This window comes from Takifugu flavidus, chromosome 12 (genome assembly GCF_003711565.1).
Source record: "Takifugu flavidus isolate HTHZ2018 chromosome 12, ASM371156v2, whole genome shotgun sequence".
In the NCBI taxonomy this organism is placed as follows: Eukaryota; Metazoa; Chordata; class Actinopteri; order Tetraodontiformes; family Tetraodontidae; genus Takifugu; species Takifugu flavidus.
Window position 1 is genome coordinate 15,409,579 of NC_079531.1, and position 22,244 is coordinate 15,431,822.

At 44.3% G+C, this 22,244-nt stretch overlaps 2 protein-coding genes across 4 annotated transcripts; both read left to right on the forward strand.

Moving 5' to 3' along the window:
• The first annotated feature begins 739 nt into the window (after nucleotides 1-739).
• rnf7 (ring finger protein 7) lies at nucleotides 740-2,002 on the forward strand. The gene is made up of 3 exons (XM_057050592.1): nucleotides 740-1,036; nucleotides 1,164-1,211; nucleotides 1,565-2,002. Exons 1-3 carry the CDS (start codon nucleotides 871-873, stop codon nucleotides 1,681-1,683), a joined length of 333 nt encoding a protein of 110 aa, XP_056906572.1. The 5' UTR covers nucleotides 740-870; the 3' UTR covers nucleotides 1,684-2,002.
• Nucleotides 2,003-2,150: 148 nt separating this feature from the next.
• On the forward strand, nucleotides 2,151-8,732 carry grk7b (G protein-coupled receptor kinase 7b). 3 transcript variants are annotated; one of them, XM_057050584.1, is made up of 5 exons: nucleotides 2,673-2,967; nucleotides 3,042-3,132; nucleotides 3,349-3,786; nucleotides 6,631-6,902; nucleotides 7,133-8,732. In XM_057050584.1, exons 1-5 carry the CDS (start codon nucleotides 2,948-2,950, stop codon nucleotides 7,461-7,463), a joined length of 1,152 nt encoding a protein of 383 aa, XP_056906564.1. In that variant the 5' UTR covers nucleotides 2,673-2,947; the 3' UTR covers nucleotides 7,464-8,732. The 3 variants fall into 3 exon arrangements, with proteins under 3 accessions (XP_056906561.1, XP_056906563.1, XP_056906564.1); XM_057050581.1 differs by having other exon boundaries at nucleotides 2,151-3,132; XM_057050583.1 differs by having other exon boundaries at nucleotides 2,151-3,132; nucleotides 7,170-7,462.
• Nucleotides 8,733-22,244: the final 13,512 nt, after the last annotated feature.

Here is a 22,244-nt window from a genome sequence, read left to right on the forward strand (position 1 = left end):
CTGTGGGTCTGACCTCCTGCTGAGGGGCCTGGCTGTTTTTTTCCTCCCTCTCATCAGTCGTTGCATCGACCACGTCGGACGAACGTCAGCGAGTCAATAGTCAACAAGGTTTCGTACTTTGCACTTTTGTCCCTTTATAAAGTCCACGAGATCAGTGCAGATTGAACAATGTCCGAGCGCTAATTTAGCGACGGTGGATGGCAGATGCGGCTAATCTGGAAAGATTGTAACGGATGACATTTGAGTAAATAGTCAAATTTATTGCTCCAGTGAATAAGCTACTAAGCAAAGGAGTATTTCCCCCTGAAGACGTTGTCTGAAGACTGTCTGTGTCCGTCACAACACGACGTCCATGTCATCAGACATGACGCGGCTTTCATACTGCAGGCCGGCCGAGCCGCTAATTTCCCAGGACGATTGCAGGGTCATCCGATCCGGGACAAATACCACGACGACCCTTTCACGTAGCCGAAACGACCGACGTGGGCTATTATCCCGCAGTGTGAAAGGGGCTTTAGAAACTGCTCATTAAACACATGTTATTCACAATAATCAGGTGTGATTGTGTTGCATGCTACATAAGACACAAGTGGGGTCAGATCAGCTCATCATTCTTTACATGTTAAGGCTCAAATATGTTCGAAATCTCCTAAATGTATCTGAAATGAGAGGCCAAATATGTCAAAAATGACTGCAGCAGCGTGGGATGAGTGAAAGGGAACCGCATTTCTCTCCAGTTTTCCATCCCATCGCCTGTTAAACAGCCCCATCTGTTGTCTAAAACCTTCTCGGGTCCTGTAGTGTTGCTATTAGCCGCCACTACCGACCATTTTGTTTAGATTAACGTCACTATGATATTGCGCAGCAGAGATGGATGACAGTGAGGAGTCGAGTGTGGTCCTCCCTCACAACACGAGTTTGGGCTCCAAGTCGAGTGGGGACAAGATGTTTTCCCTAAAGAAATGGAACGCCGTCGCTATGTGGAGCTGGGACGTCGAGTGCGATACTTGTGCCATTTGTCGCGTTCAAGTGATGGGTGAGTCGGACGAGCCCTCGGTTACATTTCTAACCGGTCGCTAATGCTAATGCAGCTAGCAATGAGCAGGGTGGAGAGCCAATCCTACATGACACTGCACATTTAACGCATTTTTCTCTACCAACAGACGCTTGTCTTCGGTGCCAGGCGGAAAACAAGCAGGAGGACTGTGTTGGTACGGAGCTTGCAATGAGCTATCTGCAGCAGACTGTTAGCCTGCTAATGCTAGGACTGTTAGCGTGCAATTGCTATAACAGTTAGCAGGCAGTTTTTCAGTTATTTCTGATGGCACCTGAAGTGTCAAACGCACTAAGTCAAAAAGGTATTTTGAAAGAGGGGTTTTCAAACGTATCTGTTAATGTATGATCACGTACGGAAGTGGATTAGGGGGTCTTACTACCTGCTGAATGGAACATATAGTTTAAGAGCATATCAAATAATTAGCGTGCCTTTAAAATCCACAAACAGTAAATGTAGGTATGTTTCCATGTAACAGATTCTACCATTGATGCGCTTTCCTTTTTTCAGTGGTGTGGGGCGAATGCAACCACTCTTTCCACAACTGCTGCATGTCTCTGTGGGTGAAGCAGAACAACCGCTGTCCCCTGTGCCAGCAGGACTGGGTGGTTCAGAGAATCGGCAAATAAGACCTGCCCGAAGGACCGTCTGCAAATGTCAGCTCCACCTGCGCACACCCCAACACGGTGTCCAACCTGGCTGTGATCCTTGCAGCGCTGCGCCACATTTCATGGACAGCTGGACTTCACCTCATGACTGTATGTACAGTAGCACCAGTCGACGGTGCCGTTGAAGGATGTGGAATTATAGCTGAAAATTACACGCCGTGACCCGAGGGGCAGCGGGTGTCCGTCACAGGTTAGCTGTACCGAATTGTCCTCTTATGTTGAGCACATCCTGAACGTGTTCACCTTTTTTGTAAAAGAAAATAAAGTGTTTTGATTGCAATATGTATCGATGATTTTGGAAGAGTCCTAAAAGTCTAGTTTGATGTAAAACCACGTGTTCTGTTGCTTGCATTTTTGGTTTTGGGAGATCATTAAAGTCTTTAACAAAGGTTCCTCTATCAAATATTAAGTGTACAGCTTCCCAATATCTTAGAGGAATGACATTCTCAGCTGTTTTCTCGATGTATCGGGGAAATCTTTGTAAGCCTTTGGCCCTTGTCTTGTAACCGGCAACCTTGTTACATGCAGATTTTCTTCATGGTTTTCTAAACGGCAAAGCAAATACTCATCGTGTCAGATGTCACGTCATCCTGGTAGTCCAGTTAACTCGCACAAGTCCTTCTAAAGATAGACTATCCCAAAAGCCTCTTAGGTTCAAACCTCATAAGTTGCTTTCCCTTCACACCGTCTACAAATAAGCATGCGAGGTCTAAGCTAATAACAAATCCCTTCAGTTAGCAGAGCAGTGAACCGTGATGAGGTTCTACCTGCTGTCAAAACCATGGGAATGGGCTGTTAGGCTGGAGCTGATCACAGATGGGTACGTTACAGGGTGAGCTGATGTATCTGAACAACCTGGTGGTCAACACAACCTACCCGGGTGTTCAGCAGGCAGGCACCAGCCGGTCGTCCATGTCATTGCCAAGACCAAAGTCCTCCGGCCTCCTAGGGTCAGAAGGAAGCTGCTACGAGTCCCTGTGCGAGCAGCAGCCCATCGGGAGGAGGCTGTTCCGCCAGTTTCTGCTTGACTCCAACTCTCAGTATGCAGCTGCAGCCAAGCTCTTGGAGGACTTTGATTACTGGCAACATATGGAAGACGAAGCAAAAGAGAAGGCCAAAATGAGGGTCCTGGCCAAGTTCTGCCAGCCCGAGTCCAGGACCTTCCTCTTCTCTCACGCAGGAGACGCAGCGGAAAAATACGCAAGTTTGTCCATCAGCAACTTCGATGAGGCAGCGATGGAGCACGTGAGGGAGGCTACCAGAACCTTCCTGAAGGGCGGACCTTTCTCAGAGTATCTGAAAAGTCCATTTTTCTACAGGTTCTTGCAGTGGAAGGAGTATGAAAAACAGAAGATCACGAGGAAATACTTCTATGAGTTCCGCACTTTAGGGCGCGGCGGTTTTGGTGAGGTGGGTGTGAATCTAAAGTATTCATTCCTGATGAGCTTCTGTGAAATATGAAGGATATTTAAATACACCCTGCAATGGTGTCAGATTATCGGCGTAGATTAATAGAGTCCTTGCTGCCACTGTAATTACTAAGATTTTCAGTAATGTAAGAAATTGGATGGAATATACATTCACGTATTTTAAACCTAAAAGCTGCATGTCCTGTCGGTCTTGCAGGTTTGTGCTGTGCAGGTTAAACACACGGGCCAAATGTACGCCTGCAAGAAGCTCGATAAGAGGCGCTTGAAGACGAAAGGCGGCGAGAGGCTTGCCCTCATAGAGAAGCAGATACTGGAGAAGGCCAACAGCCGCTTCGTCATTAATCTGGCTTATGCCTACGAAGACAGGACACACTTATGCCTGGTGATGGACCTCATGAGTGGTGGAGATCTTAAGTTTCATATCTATGACCTGGGCAAGCGGGGTATCCGTATGGAGCGTGTTGTGTACTACGTTGCCCAAATAACTAGTGGAATACTTCATTTACATTCAATGGATATTGTATACCGAGACATGAAGCCTGAGAATGTGCTGCTGGATGCCAAGGGACAATGTCGCCTGTCGGACTTTGGATTGGCTGTGGAGCTGCCAAAGGGGAAGAAGATCTGCCAGAAGGTTAGTGTGGAAGCTTGTCAATGCCTTGGACTCCAAAGCTCACTGTCAAACATTTCTTTTGCTGTGGTCAGCGTGGTATCTACTGCCCTAACTAAGTATTCACCTTTGTTCTTTTTAATATATGTGAGAGGGACTTGTGTTTTGAGGAGGGTAAAGGAATTCCTTTTTGCGCTGCACACCCCAATCCTCTAGGTGGCGCCGTCGCACTTTAAAGCTAATTACCGACCGCCGCTACAGGTCACGAAAACGAGAAGGCACTTTTGTGGCCAGTGGGTGGCGGTAGAGCCCCGATTTGTTGTCTGTCAGCCGCCAATGACCCACCGCAAGAAGAAGAAGAAGAAGTAGTAGGAGGAGAAGAAGAAGAAGTAGGAGGAGGAGAAGGAGAAATAGGAGGAGAAGAAGAAATAGTAGGAGGAGAAGAAGAACAACGTCGGCGTCGAGACCAGAGTAGGTGATGTTTTTACTTTTACTATAAAACATCGTTTATATTTTAAAGTATTTGTATCGAGTATTATGAGTCAAGTTAGCGACCATTACAGCACTGTCAAGTATCTGTCGTTTTACTGTAACCATGGTAACCCTCTCCTTTGCCATGGAAATTCCTGATCCTATCAATTCCACTCTTATCAAACTGATTTAGATGTAAACACATGGTGGCCTAATGCCACAATTACCGTCAAATCGTTTTGTACTTTTTGAGTAATCATTTTATATAGAAATAATGCGTAATTTGGTGTTTCCATACAAATCTGAGTTCTTTATGTTAAAGTCTAATAAAATACAATCATTTTACGTCTTAGGAAGTATGATCATCCTCGTAACTTGTCTTTTTTTGCCCTCTCCTGTAGGTGCATCTCTGTTTTCCAGCCTGGAGCCAAAGATGCCATGTTAAAACTTCCCCACTCTGTCCCAAATGAGCTAGCTATATCCCCACTTTGGGGTCCATATAGAGAATGTAATCACACCTAAAAGTAGCTGTGTAGATACTATACACATGTAGACCATGTGTTTATCTTTGTGAGCTTTTATTTATTTATATTCTCTTAATTTATCTTTTACTGAGATAAATAGATTTGCATATTGAGGTTATTTAGGGATGTGTTTTTATTTCCCATAAAGAAAATTGTAATCAATATTATCTGCCGTCTTTATTCTTGCTTGTACCTGGTGGGACAGAAATCCTGGCTGGATTGAGGCCCACAAGGACTGGGTCTGGACCCCTCTGCATTACTGCATGTGAATAAATAAATAAATACCAGTGGAATTTTCTTTTGAGCAATTAATTATACACTGAAGGACAACTTGCAGCACCTCACCTGTATCGGAAATGAGGCAGTTCAGCCTCACATGGTTAGAAACTAACACAATAGAGACAAGAATAGCCAGGTAATGAAGTATTGATGGAACAGATAGGTGATTATCAAATGTCCTCTTTTATTACATGTTTTTATCTTCGTGTCTCTTATCTAATGTTTTATGGTCATATTCAGTGTTATCAGGTAATGTGTGTGCGAAAGGCACTTATAAACTGAATGTTTTTTCATTTTAATTTTCTTCTGGGCAATGAAGTAGATATGCTGCTCTAATAAAACACCTTGTAACCTGGTAACTGTCATAAATATGTTATGTCCTGAAAGATTGACCTCAGAGAAGTGTGTTAAAATGCTGTTTCTAAACACGGCCAAGCACAGATATATCTGAAATAATGACAATATGCTTTGAGCTTTGCATAGGTCAGGCCAAAAATGTCCAAGAATTTAGTAGCTAAGACAAATGACTGTTGACGGCATTTTGAATGTGTCATTTTTCATTAAAGAAAGGATATATAGGTGTATTTTTACAGTGAGTAAGGCAGTGCCACATTTACCTTCCCCTAACATGTATCCAGAAGATTTGGTAGTTTGTGAGTATTTGCTGGTTACACTAGACTGGCTACCTTAGAAATAGCCATGTGATTTACATTTGCCTTATTTAATTAGACCCCCTCAGGTGACTTCATATATCCTTAATCCAGACAAAAGTGAGATCATTCTATACCCAGGATGGTATTTCTTTGCCCTCACGTTCGACTGTGAGGAATCTTGATCAGGATCTGGCCTTAAAGTCACACATTGGACGGGACTACAGGAGCACCTTTTTATTTCTGTAACATTGCGCGGATTAGCTTTACATTTATTGAAGGGAATGAAGAGACGAGAAGTGGATGGACGATGACGTCAGTGACTAGAAACGACAAGTCTGCGGAAGGTTACCTGACCGGCCCGTGGAACACACTTGTGAAAAGATAATGAAACTTAAGCGAGATTCTTGTACAACCCCAACATACTCGTTCTCATCCAACTGCATCTTTTGAAACATTGAGGTGAGGTGTGGCAGAAACCCTGCTGAGGAACCTGGTCCCTCCCAGGACCCTGTCCAGGTCCCGGAGGCTGTAATATAATTAAATCTGCAAATGGGTGAAAGCAGGTTACACCCCTGAATGGGTCACCAGCTCATCCATGGCCCTCTGTGGGGGTTCAGTACCTTGCTCAATGGTACCCCAGCAGTGCTCTGAAGGTGTCCAGAACACCTCCCAAATTTAGTCCATACTGGGGCTTGAACCTAGAACCCCTTCGCTTCTCAGCCCTACAGACGGAGTCACCACCGAGTTGAGTTGAATTCATTAAACTTATATATCCACTTACAGATATGTGCATCCGATCTTTAAAGGTGACCCATTCCTTTTGTGCAGTGCCCCCATTTGGTGCTAAAAGTATTTTCAGGACCCTCCTCTCCTGCCGTCCCCACATTAATACACTCTCAGAGCACACGAAGGTTCACTATTTTTGTTGTGTGTCCCCTCAGGCAGGTACAACTGGCTACATGGCTCCGGAGATCCTGAGGCAGGAGAACTACGGCATGTCGGTCGACTGGTGGTCGGTCGGCTGCAGCATCTACGAGATGGTGGCCGCCCGTTTGCCTTTTAAAGATTTCAAGGAAAAGGTGCAGAATGAAGAGGTGACGCGTCGCACTCTGGAGGACGACTGCAAGTTTCAGCACAGCGACTTTGACGCGCCCGTCAAAGATCTCATCAGTCACTTTCTGAAAAAGAAGGTGCAGAATCGCCTTGGATGCCGGTAAGAAGACTCTATAACGTCCCCCTTCTTTGGCTAGGTGCTGCTTAACACGGGAAAAAAACCAAACTACTAAACTCATATTGCTAAAGTTGTTGCCTGGTTTGAGCTTCCAACTCAAAAACTCACTTTTAACCGTGTTTCCATTGCATCACTGTATTTTCTCTATCATGAAGAGCACCTTTCTACTGCATATTTTGTTTAATTTAACACATATTGTGTCTTTTTAACAGTAGTGGTGATGACCCTCGAAACCATGTCTTTTTTAAGGGCATCAACTTCCACCGTCTGGAGGCGGGGCTCACGGAGCCCCCCTGGGTGCCAAAACCCAACGTGATCTACGCCAAAGACGTGGACGCGTTCAGGACCGCCTCCGAGGTCGAGGACGTTAAGCTTGACTCTAAAGATGAGCGGTTCTTCAAGGAGTTCAGCACGGGTGCCGTCCCCGTTAGGTGGCAGAAGGAGATGATCGAGAGCGGGACGTTTGACCTGCTGAACAGCTCCGAGCTGAACGCTTCCTGCCAGGAGTCCGCGTGCTTCTCCCGGATGTGCATCATTACCTGAGAGCTCATTCACTGAATATTCTGTCACCTGAGCGAACCTTGTGCTCCATGACAGGACCGTTGGTGCTCCCCTGCTGTGCACCGTGTGCTGTGGCGTTGTCTCAAGGACTGGAGCTGGTTCCCTCATTTTTAGTTCCCCTTTTATTCCCTGCCAGTTAAACACCAGAGGTTTTTATTTTTAAAAGCAGCCCAAATGTTCAGTTCCTGGTGCAGCAAGTATTGCAGAGCAAAACCATACAGGCTCGGCGTGCACGTTGATCTGAATTGTTGCCTCGTTTTACCCTTTCATGACTATTATTTACTTTCAAAGTGCCTGATATAAGGATGCGTAAGGATGATAATACTCCAGTTAAAGGGGCTTCAAGCAAAATTGAAATGCCTGCTGGCTCTGAGGCACAATCCCAGCACGCTGGCACCCCTGCTCAGTTTTCTCTGTGACACAGCAGGGCCCAGCTTATTCACAGTTTCCATTGCATCACGCAGCCATTTGGCAGGTCTAAGTGCTCACACATGTTGGTAAACACACTTAGCCCATTCACTAATTAGCAACGCAGTTACTCGCACAAATTGGCCCGCGTTTAAACGGACCGTCTCACCTCGAAACCATACGTGCGCTGGACATCCTGAGCTAAAGTCTCTCAGTAACACACACTCACCACAATGTGCCAGCAGATACACATTAAATGCCTTCAGGCTCCTCTTCATCCTCATTATCCTCGCTGCCCGGGCATTTACAAGCGCTGCATGAGTCAGGCGCCTTTAACGAGCAGACGCAGGGAGACAATTTGTAATACGTGCACACACACACACACACACACACACGACACACACACACACACACACACACACACACACACACACACACACACACACACACGATGGCACAGCTGAAATCTTAGCTTTTATGGTACATTACCACCCCATTTACGAACCAACATGTCACCTTGTGTTTATGAGCCTTAAACACCCCCAGAAGGAGAATTTTCCCTGTCGCAGCAAAAACATCTATTTAGCTTTGACAGATGTTTCATATATTTATTAGAGCCAAATCACAGAGTCAGATGTTGAAAGAGTGATAGGTTTTATGAATCAGCAAGGGGAGGAGACCCTCCTGGCCCGGACAGTGTAATAACACAACACCAGTCTTTCTGTTTGGCCTGATTCATGTTAATGTTTACATGTTTTTCATGTTTAAAGAGCTAAAACAAATACTGTAACTCCGTAATAATGAAATGCATTTGTAAGGCTGACAAATAAACACTTTTATGTGTTCTGTGTAACACTTGTGGTTTGTTTTAGGTGGAGAGGAGAGGAGAGGAGAGGAGAGGAGAGGAGAGGAGAGGAGAGGAGAGGGGAGGGGAGGAGAGGAGAGGAAGAGGAGAGGAGAGGAGAGGAGAGGAGAGGAGAGGAGAGGAGAGGAGAGGAGAGGAGAGGGAGGAGGAGAGGAGAGGAAGATGAAGGGGAGAGGAGAGAGAGGAGAGGAGAAGAGAGAGGAGAGGAGAGGAGAGGAGAGGAGAGGAAGATGAAGGGGGAAGAGAAGAGAGGAGAGGAGAGGAGAGAGGAGAGGAAGATGAAGGGGAGAGGAGAGAGTGAGGAGAGGAAGGGAAGGGAGAGAAGAGATGGTAGGGGAGAGGAGAGGAGAGGAGTGGAAAGGAGAGGATGGTAGGGGAAAGGAGAGGAGAGGAGGATGAAGGGGAGAGGAGAGGAAGGGGATAGGAGAGGAGAGGAGTGGAGAGGAGAGGGTAGTAGGGGAGAGGAGAGGATGGTAGGGGAGAGGAGAGGAGAGGAGAGGAAGGGAAGTGAGGAGGAGGAGAGGAGAGGATGGGGGAGGAGTGGAGACTTGAGGATGGTAGGGGAGAGGAGAGGAAGGGGAGAGGAGAGAGAGGAAGGGGAGAGGAGAGGAGAGAGAGGAGAGGAGAGGATGGAAGAGAGAGAGAGGATGGTAGGGAGAGGAGAGGAAGGGAAGGGAGAGAGAGAAGAGGAGAGGATGGGGGAGGAGTGGAGAGGATGGTAAGAGAGAGGAGAGGATGGTAGGGGAGAGGAGAGGAGAGAGAGGAGAGGAGAGGAGAGGAGAGGAGGGGAAGAGGAGAGGAAGGGGAGAAGAGAGGAGAGGAGGGAGAGGTAGAGGAGAGAAGAAGAGAGGAGGAGAGGAGAGGAGGAGGCTTGTCCTGTTAATAGTAATCATACAGAAATGATACATGCATATCTACATAACTCAGCATCCAGAAGATGGTCCAGATGAACACCGACACCCTGTACAAGGTGGGAGAGACACGGGGTGTCACTGGATAAATCAACTCTCAGGACTTTCTAATTTATTCAGCTGTAGAGGTCAAAGGTCGGGGGCTTGTACATTTGTATATGGATTTGTTGCCGCTGTCTCGATTCACATTATGGGTCCACCTGAGCTCATGGACCCCCTCATGGACCCTTTCATGGCCATGGATGTTTGTCTGCAATGATGTAAAACAATAACCTGATCCCAGCAGATGTTAAACTAGTTTCTTTCTGCCAAACAGGGAGTGTTTGGAGTAGGTAAAAAGATTTTGCTGGGGGAAAATGGGGGTCAGCCACGTGGGGGACTGTTGTTGAGGACTGTTGTTCATTATGTTGGAGTAACTGTGAAATTCTTTAGATTTTCCTGCAGTTTATACTTCATTTATTATAAAAAAAGCAAACAAATCGGAAATTCTGGGTCTCTTGGAATTCGGCTTCCAAGGTGATCTGAGTTTTTCAATCCTCATTGCTAGAATTCTTCCCATTTCCACAAATACACAAAATTCCTTTCGGGTGGGCCAACAGAAACACGACATGTTTCGTGTGCGTGTGTGTGTGAGTGATGTTTTAACTAAAAGAGGCCCATTGGGTAGTTTCTATGGCATCCAGACCTCAGTCGTCCTGCACCACCAGGGACAGAAGAGCCGTATTAATAGCTGGAAACCACATAAATCTTTTTCTTCCCATCCCAGAGTTGTAATTTCTATTTTAACCACGACAATCAAAGTGGCACAATTTGTTTCAGTGATGGCGGTCGTGCCTGGAAGGAGTCTCCAAGCTGTCCTGGAAAGGACTGATGTTAGTTAATGCGAGTAAGGAATCTTGTTTGGTTGACAGATTGATGCTGCTACTACTCTGGTTTGATACATGCAGAAGATGAGAGATTCACCTGGGCTGGTTCCCACTTTTCTGAATCAATATTGGCCTTGAAATCCAGGGAACAGTTCAAAATCCTTCTCCTGACCGACGAGGTCCTCAGAGGCCACCTCCATCCTATCTGGAGGAGCTAATAGCTCATCCCAACAGACCCCCCTCTCCAACTGTGGGTTTGCTTGTGGTTCTTTTCCTCCACTTCTTCCCTCTTGCCCCCCTCTTCTCCTTTACCTAGTTGGCCATCAGCATGAGCCCCCCCCATATGAGCCTGGTCTTGCTCAAGCTTTCGTCCTGTCAAAAGGGAGTTTCTTTTTTATCATAGCATTGCATTTTTTCCCCCACCTGTAAAGCAGGTCAAGTTGTTTATTTTACAACTTTAAAAGGCCATTTGGGAAAAGAAAATGTATCCTGGTGTAAAAACATACACGTTAATGATTCACTAGTCTATCAAACTATGCTGAATATTAAGCTAAAGATTAGCTTGAACATTTTTTTCCCCTCAAAATGGCAGCAGTGGTTCAACTGCCTCCACCAGGAGCCATTAGTTACTCCAAAAGTTTAAAGTCTAAAGAGTGTAAAAATGGCATTTGGCCAAAATGTGGCGTACCCCAAAGACTTAGTATATTACGTTTTAGAATTTTATTTTTAGATTCAATATGACTCCTTACATAAATACTTCTATTGCCATCCCAGGAATTCCACCTGGAGAGTGATTGTTATAGTGCACAAGTCGTTACTAATGAGGGTGGGAGACTGATCCAGTGTACAATTAATTATTACTGGATGCTTTCTCTAACAGTAGTTGCTAAAATACACACACGCATTCACACACACCCAAACGTGCAGGTAATCAATTCAAATCCACTACACTTGTCATTAAAAACCCGATCAACAGTAACTAATTAAAAAGTAATAGAAAATGTACGCGTATTAAACCCAAATAAACCCGCAGAGTAACCCACACAATAAACAAGGAGACATAAGTCAACCCTCAACCCCCGGAAAGAAAAGGGGGCTTGAAAGGATGAAGGTTTCAACAATATTAACCTTCAACCTGAACAGGCAGGAGGGACATGAAAGGTTGGAATGGGGACTAATTAGTTGTTGAGTTAAAAAAGGCAGATTCAAGTCTTGTTCAATAACGAAAGTTTATGTCAAGTTAAAGAATTACAGAAAGTTTCAAAAGGTCCTGCCCACAGTTTTGTTATGTTTGCCTCCTGCCGTCTTTGTGTATGCCCCCACTTTGTGGTGGCAGGAATGTTGAACATTGGCGGAAGAAGATTATTTTGATCACTTCTATCAAAACACAAGATAAGATGAATCTTTAATCGTCTCACGGTGGAGGAATTTGAAGTTTACAGCTGTTTAAATGATAGCATCACTATATTCACAACAATACCCTTCAGTTTACCCACTTAATTGGATCAATTTACCCCCAAACTGGAGGAAATGGAGCCAGGTTGTTGGTCACATATTCGTTCTTTCTATTGACAGGAGACCTCAGATCATCAATCTTTTAAAAGGAGTAAGAATACCAAGACATATTACACATGAAACGTATAATTCCTAAATTAGATTTAAGCTGCATTCGTGTTCTTAATTTTGATAGAAAAAACATTTTTAAACATTTTCCCTTCATTCCTATGTCAAAAAAAGCTTATTTTAATGGAGTTAACACAAATTATTCCTGTAAATGTACCATGACCACCCCCTCAAAAATGGACTAAATCTCTTTAGACCAGGGAAACTATGCGATTTGCTCCATATAAAGACTTTTTTATTTATTCTATCCTAACATCTGTTTTGTTTAGTCGATTCCACAACTGAAGCATTTTGTATATTCGTTATACCGGAATCCAAGTTTCCAAGACACCTAAAACCAATTTCTAAAGTCATAAATTCATCAAACCTAAAACAAACCTAAATACTTATATTGACCACTAATATCCATTTATGAAAAACCAAATTTAGCCTGTTTTGTAGATCAGACTCAGATTTTGCCTGCAAAATGACACCATCCACGTTGAACACCCAAATAAGCATCATCCAAACATACACCTCTACTATTTTTCTTAATCTGTCCAGCTAAATCCTTCATAAACAATGCAAAAACATGTGGGAGAAAGAATATAAGCAAACCCAAGATCATAACCATAACCAAACCCTAAGACTATAGAGAAGAAAGATAGATTAAAGAGACCTAAATTAACAAATAATGATATCAAATGAGGGTAGCTGTACAATCTAAACTGTTAAAAGTCTGTTTTAATCCATATAAACTGTACTATATAACTAGGGGGGCCTCGAGCTATGAACGTGTGTGTGTGTGTGTGTGTGTGTGTGTGTGTGTGTGTGTGCATGAATTTGTGCTGGCACTGGTAACGCTGACGCTGAGGTTGACGTTCCCTGTCTGTTTCTGTGTTCACACACACTCATAGACAACACACACACTCATAGACAACACACACACACACACACACACACACTCATAGACAACACACACACTCATAGCTCTGAAAGCTTCATGGAGCCCACAAGAAGTCAAACTGCTCTCACCTGTTGTCTCTGGCAGCCTAACAGGGGGGTGATTAGTGTCCAGTCCTGACAATATGCTCTTTGTCCCCCCCCCCCCTCTCTCTGCCCGCTTATTCTCACTCTATCACCTCTGCCACCCTTTACTTTGTCTGCTTGTCCATCTGTCCTCCTCTGTGCCTACATGAGGCTAATGTGTCAGAAAAGGCAGTTTTTAGGGATCCTCTTTGTAATTTCTCTATGAGCGCCATGTCCAAAGTTCTGTCCAAAGTTCTGTCCAAAGTTCAGTCCGTTTCCATTACCATCAAGATTATCTCTAGTCGCTTTGCAGAAACCCAGAGCTTGACCCCCAAATATGCAACAATGGCAAGAAAAACCTTGGGCAGGACCAGACTCGTGTGGGGGAGGGGGACCCTCCTGCTGATGGCCAGATAACGATGGCTAAAGCTTTATTGTCGCCATGCACAGCGTACAATGAGACCTTTCGCCCTCTCAAAAGTACAGTGAAAGAACCAATCAATCATCAAATAAAATAAAACAGGAGTCCACCAGTTGCAAATGACAAAAAACCACACACAAAGGCAGCAGGTCAGGTCCTCAGCCCCGAGAGTATGGTCTCTTCTGAGCCTTTGTGATGACGTCTCTGGTGCTGTTGCTCCAGGTTCTCAGTGCAAGGAACCAGACGATGAAGACTCTTTTGACCCAATCGCTGCCAATGAATGGGGCTGGACTTCTGCTTTCCTTCTCCTGAAGTCAAGGACAATTTCCTTCATCCTAATGGTGTTGAGGATGAGGTTGTCCTCCATGGACCAGAGCATCATCTCAGACCCGTCTTCACCTGAGATGGGCCCAGCTACTATTGGTATCATCAGCAAACATTGTGATGCCATTGATCTTGTTGGGGGCTAATTAGGACGAAGCTCCTCAGCCAATCAGCAGGTCAATGTGCAACAACAGGGTCATACTGAGGGGTTATAAGCTGTTAGACTAGCCCCCAAGGCTGTACTACCTTCAGTACCGAATAAATCATGACAATTATGTCCAAAGTGCCTTTTGGTCGTTGGAAGCTCAGCTGAAGAACTGTTGGCCCAAATTTGGTAACGTGGGTGTCTCAGGTCTATTAGTTCTGTGTCTCACCTGTTGCTAATCATCTCCACTTCTGTCCCTGTGTATTTAAACCCCATGTCCTTCCCCCTGTTCCAGACTGTTCAGCGTGTTCCTCATGTCTCGTTTGCTTGTTTTTGGATTATTGTGATTTGGATTATTAGTGTTTGGATTTTGGTTTGGTTGGTCTGTTCTTCGGCTCGGACTCATTTGCTGGTTTTGGACTCATACCCTGGTAACGACCTTATATTAGACTCCTTGAACTCATTGAACCTGTCTGTTGTCATCCCACATTGTGCTCCTGTTTAACTCACGCCTCCACATTTCCTACAGATTCATGAACAAAAACACACATGTGTAATTATTAATTACAAACCGATTAGGTTTCTCAGTTAGGCCCAAACTTGATGGGATTATTGATTATTTCAGATCGCATCGTGACTCGGGTCATGTCAGAAGGACACAAGGAATGCCTTCAATAAAATATAGCTTCAGCTAACCTGTGATTAATCCAATTAAAACATGTAATCATTTGAAAGCCTTATTGACGAGGTTAGTGGTCAGCAATAATTGTGTATGTCTCGTGTAAATGGATACCACAAATAAGCCAAATAAGAAAAGAAATACTTTACAGCTTTACAGCCAGCAGCTCTGACACACTTCTAAAGCCTGAAGCTTTGTTGCATTGCTGGAGCGATAAGTAAGTTGATCTCCAGGCTATCAGGAGACCATCAGGATCCCCATATCTATATCATCTCTGGCATGTTCCAATCCAGGAGCAACTGCTGGCTCAGGGACCAGCTGAAGCCTGGTCAGAAAGGTGAAACAGTGATTGATGGTGTTTGTCGTCAGGTTTTGGCTTTGTTTTTGTTTTTCACCAGGAATTGGGATTCATTGCCCCTCGAATGCTATGAAAATTCCACAATAGATCTGCTTTCTGCCCTGAAATTGTGGCACTTATCAGATCTGCACACACGACTGCAGAGTCACAACAACTCAACAACAGTTTCAGGCACGCAAATTCAAAAAGGCTTCCCCCGCCGGTCCATCTGTCAGACGGCATTAGTCTGGGCTTGCATAAAACAAAAAAAGCACAAAATCTTGCACAAATATCTGAACAAGGCAGAACTCTGTCTAGCATGTAACAGCCCTCCCAACACCCACCCCCTCACACACACACACCTCCTTATTCTACACACCGTCCTACCACCATATGCCAAAAATTATCATACAGGTATTTCTTTGTATCCATATTTAAACATGGCCGAGAAGAATTGAGTCTTTATATGAAAGCGAGGCTGTGTGTTTATCCAGCAGTGCCAGCACCAGGAAAGAAGAGAAACCCCACACTGCTGCTGGTGCAAGCAGGAAAGGGTCAGAGACTGAAGGCCTGGCAGAAGAAATGAATGGAGACTGACAGAGAGACGGAAAAAGAAACCCTTTGAGAGACAGTAATTTAGAAACCTGGAATTTTTATGATTTTACTGCTTTTGGGAAAACCAACTTCTGGCTCAAGCACATGGATCGAAGTCAAAGACATCTTTTACCATTAAAGTGTGTGTGTGTGTGTGTGCGTGTGTGTGTGTGTGTGAGTGAGTGATTGAGAGGGAGGAGGAAGAGAAGGGGGGCAGAGGAGTTTGTTTGTACATGGACGCCTGTCTGTCCAGCCTGTTTGCAAATTAAACACAAAGCTATATTTCTCAATAAATGGAAGATTCAGTTACAATCTTCAGTTTCATTTTCTTATTTTACCCAGGATTGGTCAAGATACATGTTGACTGAAGTAGCCCAGGTTGGCACGGTTACCACAGTCGATATGGTCGCCACATAGCAACAGGGTTCATGCACATTAGCTTGACTGGAGACTCTTGACAATGATAGGTGCTCCTCTAAGGTCTACGTTCACCTGTAGCAATGCTGTGAGACCTGAATCAGGGACTTCAGACAGCGGTGTGTATTTATGGGCAGTGCTACAGCATTAGCACTCTTTTTTTAAGATGGTTTGGAAACAGATTGTTGTTTTTGGTTACCCAAAGGAGTTTAACATCAGAGTAAAGAACTTCTGTGTTGGTTTTTGCACATTAGAAAGATGAGCTCACTCGCTTTGCTAATATTTGCAATGGTTATTGCTGTTTGTGTAATGAGCAAGACCTAAATATGTAGTCGTTAGTGTCACTCTGCTCTGGATCATTCGGTTCTACATTTAGGCCCAAACCGAGACAAATTTACTTCTGACCAAATAACTTAATTTAAGTAAAATAAGATGGTTTCATTAACTATAAGCATGAAAAGAAAAAGGCTCAGTTAATTTTTACCACTATGGAGCAGCAATCTGGTACTTTCTTTACACATTCTATGAATTTCTGAAAATAGCATTTAAAGTTCTGGGCTGTTCCTAATGATGCTGAGGAATGGGAAATTTGGAATAAACTTTTAAATACAAAGAATTCCCCACGAGGAATGCATTGACCAGTTTAATATTTATCTTTTTTCGGTGTTTTCTCAGTACCATGAAATATTCTGAACTACACACCAACAGTAATGAATGGGGGCCATTAATAGATTTGTGTTCTCACTGGTATCACAGCCAGTTGGAGAGTTATTGGGTCTCTCCATGACCCTCCGGCCTGGATATTCAAACCACGATGACCATCTCACTCTTTTCCCTTTGCGTTTGTTTTTATTAGTGACCTTTTTTCATGTCTGAACTGCAACACGCTCTCTTGTTCACTTGCAATAATAAAAAAGGATACCCTCAGTTAGAGCATTGCACTGGTTTATAGAGTAGCAAGCATGTCTAATTTCCCTCAGCATGAGTGAGACAGTAACACATGTTTGGTGTCTGTAACTTTTTGAGAGCCTTTTTTTTAAGACCCTGTAGCATAATTCAATATTCAGTAGGCACTACTTTTAACGACACATAAAAAGCGCTAGCATTTGCATCATGTATATCTTTGAGTGCATCCTTCTGTGCACATTTCTAGCATGTCCGCTGCGTGCTACACGTGCCCATAATGTGGCCGACTTTTTCCAGAGGGGCCAAGAGTGGTTTGGATGCAATACAGTAGATAAGTGGAACATTGCTGCTGGGGAAGGTTATCCCAAGTTCCATCCACAAGTTTTAAATAGATTTGACCTACCACTGCTTTGGCTCATTGGGTGGGCTGGTGAGGGGGTACGCTGCTTTAAAAGGAGGGTCTTTTGCCTGTCCGGTAAGAGCTCTCACTCCTACAAGTCTGCACTTTTGCCTTAGTTTTTAATTCTTTTCCGCAGTTCTTGTCATTTGTCTGTCCTTGCCATGTGCCCCTTCTCACTCCGTCTCCGTATGACATGTGTTCTCTCTGGCATGCACTTTAGCACCCGTGCTCCCCTCCTCTCTGGCATGTAATTGAAAAGTCAAGTGCAGGAAAACATAACAAATGGCTGAAGGAATTTGTGCTCAACGGGCATCGTTTTGTCCGTTCTCGCTCCCCCTTCAGCCGGATCATTGCTGATAGCTTCTCATCGAACCCATCAGACCCATGGCAAAGAGGAGAGTTGTGCCTTCTCATACTTTGAATGGAGCCTAACAACAGTGTCCTCCACACTCCCTGAACTTATCAAGCCACCGGGCTTCAGACCAGGATGACTCAGTATATGCTAACGCGGCATATCAATTACAAACGTGCTATTGCACAACAAAGAGGTCGTGAAACCCAGGACATGCAGATCGACACAAATGAGTACACAGTCTGAAGGGAGCGCGATATAGTTTTAAGTTCCAGTTTAATGTTTAGTCTATAATCTATGACATCATGAGATCACCATCTATCACGTTGCCATCTTCTACTAAAAGGAAAGTAGATAATGAGGAGTGGTGTTGGGAGCTTGTTCACCAACTGTCAGCCGGAAATGTGGAGACACAGCTTGTGTCCCGAACAAGTCCCATATTTATTGGATATCACTGAGCTGAAAGCACAAAGTGGAATTTCTGAACGGACCTGCCAATATTGATTTTGAACAAACTGCTCAGAAAAAGGGGAAACATAGTCATTGCTATGTAATTGAATCACTCAGCACACTTGTCAGATATCAGCTTGTCCAGTTACGACGCACTAATGAGGGTGACTCATTTCCCCCTGTTGTTTTTGGAGGCTGTCACGGTCACGGGCCATTTCTGCCTCCTCGTCCCATCGAGCTGATTCCGTACTAGCGCAGCGTTTTTCCAGAGCCTTTGTGCCTAATGGCAGCATAAGGCGACAGCTGCAGCCCACACAGGCTGCTCAAGCGGGGCAGCTCTTCCAGGATGATCCATCTGTACACAGCATGGCCAAAAGGTCTGTTGTTCCTCTGCAGGCCCGGTAATACCACAACAGGCCTGCAACAACCCTGTAACAGGGTAGACTAAAGGCCTGACATACACAATATATATGTACAAACGCATGTGGCTGCCTGCCTCTTGACTTTTCTAGGGCCTTCAGAGGACATTTGTTGGTTGGCGCTCTCCTTTGTAAGGTTCTTTTGGTTGAACGTTGGCTCATCAATAGGCCAGTCAGGTGGGTGGTCCCTGCCATGCTGGGTCATGGCTTCAGGGTTGAGGTTCAACCAGTTGTGTTGTTTAATGTGACTCAAGACTTTATTTTTCTTCAATAAAAGAATTTTCTTACGAGTTGCCTCCTGCCAGGACCTTATTTGCCTTACAGTTGACCCAATACGGTGGTGTGTTGACCTGACATGAAATATTACTGATGGTTACAGAAGGTAACCAAGTTTTTATGAATGAAGGGCAACAGGCCAGCTCAGTTGTCCTTCAAAAGTCTCTCTCCCACTCCTCTGGTGCCATCTATGTGACTTGAAGACCCACTGCATACCATTTGCCGGTCAGCAGTTTGACCTTTCTGGAGCCCAATCAATGTACTCTTGATACACAATATCTAAAATCATTAGAAGTTGATAAACTGCATTGATGATAAACATGTTGAATTAAATTGTTGCTGACTGGCTGATTAAATTCAGCGAAGCAGAGCAGAAGAATCACGAGCGCAGCAGGTAAAAATGTAAACAGGTTTATCATAGCCCCAACTATCACCACATTGCACGCGAGGCCATTTAAAGAGGTCGCAAACTCGTTATTTTTATCTGATCTGCTGAACAGCACACCAGCATGGTGGTCTGGAGTCAGGACAGGAAAGGTGGACCAAGAGCCGCCCCTCTTATGCTGCCAGAATTTGGAACAAAGGAGCTTTTTCATTGTTATTTGATACTCTGTTGATACTACTGACCTAAAATTATTAATTGAACCTGCACTGTTGGTTTTACTTATTTAGCCAAAACAGGCACTATTATGCTAGCAAGTGCTACATTCCTGTTCCCATTACCTCCCTTAACCAAACCTATAATTGCTGCACAAAACCCCGAGACAGCTGGTCTCCAGCTATCATTAGCCAGACACCTTATCACTTATCAATGATGGCCATGCACATTTGGGTTAAAGGTCTGGTGTCTTGTTATTGTGTTTGGATCCACGTTGCGTGTCTGCATGGAGACATTCTTCACAGTTGTTCAGCACATCTTTCCTTAAACTGGGTCTTTACAGAAACAATGACAGCCTGCTGAAAACCATCCGACTCCGCTGTTTAATGGAAGCCGATTGCCGGTGTTAATAACACACTACTGCAGTCAATTACGCAGACATGAATGTGTGGTAGGAGTGCAGATTTGGAAGTTCAACAACTGGGCCCTGCTGCTACTTTCATTATTAGGTTGTTTTGGCGTCTGCAGCCTTTCTATCATGGCCATGTTGAAGGCGTTTGAAGCAGATATCCTATGTCTCGGTCTCCTTCAACATCATATGAAGGACATGACTGTGAGAGGCACACAACATTGGATACACTGAAAGGGTAGAGTAGGGGTCTTGTTTTCCCATGTCCGTTGCCAGGATATGATTTATAAATAGGCACCAAGCTGTTTGTGTGTGATTGCGGGCTTAAGGTGGAGCAGCATTCTAGCACACATGGAGGGAGGACCCATGTCAATATTAAAATAGATATCCCACTAAAGAGTGTGCACTCTTGGTGTCTGTGAATGTATATTGAATTTAGTTTCTGGCAATAGGTGCTTGAAAAAATAAATCATACATACCAAAAGCGTTTTTCCTCATATACTCCTCCGCCACCCCTCTAGTGGCACAAAGACAATGAGATAATATAAATGATGCACGAGCTTATGAATCTGAACTTCTAAGGGAGCCCCTCTCGTCTCCGCTGGGGTGTGAATGCAGCCACTGGGGTATGTGGCTGTAGCTTGATAGGGGTGCACTCGCGTGTGAGGCCATGGCTGTGCGGGCTGCTGTGGTGGGTCAGGCTAACGGTGTCCTCTCATGTCCCGAGTTCTGAGAGGCCTGTCCCCTGAGGTGGTGATGGATGGCAGAAGGCCACAGACTCAGAGTATTTTGGTGTTAATTGAGCTTATTGACCTGCTATTTGCAGCCTGGCCATGTGATTGATTTAAAGGCTATTGAAAGACTGCCGGGGCACAGATCTCTGGTGTCGGCTCCTTAGATATTTTATTCTTAGATGTGCCTCAAGGACTTCACAGCTGTGAGGAATAATTACCTCCATTTTTTCCAGTTAAGCAAGAGCATTCTGCCTTCCCGTAGCAGCTTATTGTGTTAGCGATTAAGGCCCATAGGTGCAAAAAGACATACAGCATATCTACAGTTTACATGACTGGTGAAACAGGAAATAGATTTCATGTTTCAACACATTTCAGATCATGACATGATAGTTGTTTTAAGCACCAACTGAATTGACAAGAGGCATCTCAGCTTCATGTCCAAACCTAAAGTGCTGTGACTTTTCACACATGTACATCGGTCCGTTTATTAGATTTCATTCAATTGCAGATGGGAAAGAGAAGGTGTGGGAATATCGATACAATTTATAATGGGCCCTTTTTTTGGTCTGAGATTTACTGATGTTACTCGTAGTGGAACTGTAAGATCAAGTGGCACCAATGGCGTAAATATTGAACTATTGTGTGTTTTTGCTTAAATACACTAAAAGAAGGGCTGTCAGGGGATAACATTGGTCTTTGTGAAGTGTTTGCACCATAACAAACTTACATTCTGGTACTGTTAAAGCCAAGTACAAGCAGACCAAATTTTGAGTGTCTCTTTGGGAAAAGTTTAAAAGTATCAATTGATAGTCCTTTAAAAAACAATAAACAGCAACTGCAAATGTTATTTCAAGTCAGATATGCTACTTGTTCCTTTAACCTTGCTCACTACGCCAGCCTCAATCCATTTTTAGTCTGTCCAGACCACCCCGGCCTGGTCTAAAGTCGGCCTCTGTAGCTGCGATCCTGCTTATCGTGAAATATAATCACTGCAGACATTTACCAGGACACCTGTGCAGAACGTGCGCTCCAGAAACCTCTTCTCCAGTCACACAACCCCGCCTGAACATACATGTTACAAAGTTTGAAAAAAGAAAGAAAGAAATCATCTTTGACAATTTCAAAATGTTCTAAACTACTGGAAACCACAACTGATTGTGGACTTCTGCGTGCTGAGACCTTGCGTCCCCGTGACGGTAGGACCTGTCCTGGGACACTGACACCCCTCTGTCCCCATCCATCATCACTCGCAACACTCCACCACTGCAATAACCCCAATATAACTTTTTTATTTTCAGTTCATGCACTGAGATGACATGTTGGGCACCACATGCACATCTGGGTCAACAGCATGCAAACTTGCTGTTGTCATTGGATACCAGAGAACCGGGTTTAGCCATTAGCTTCGCAACATCTGAGCCCTATAGCTGCTTCAGCAGACAGGAGGTCATTCCCCACCTCTGCCATCAGATTTTACAACACCTCTGCCTCTGGAAACTCACAACTGGAATAAAAATTGCCTTAATCGCCCTGCCTGGACATTTTCACTTGCACCTTTTTATGGCATGTGCACTTTATTGCATTCATGTACCCTGTTTTTATGTTTTACCGTTTTTATTTT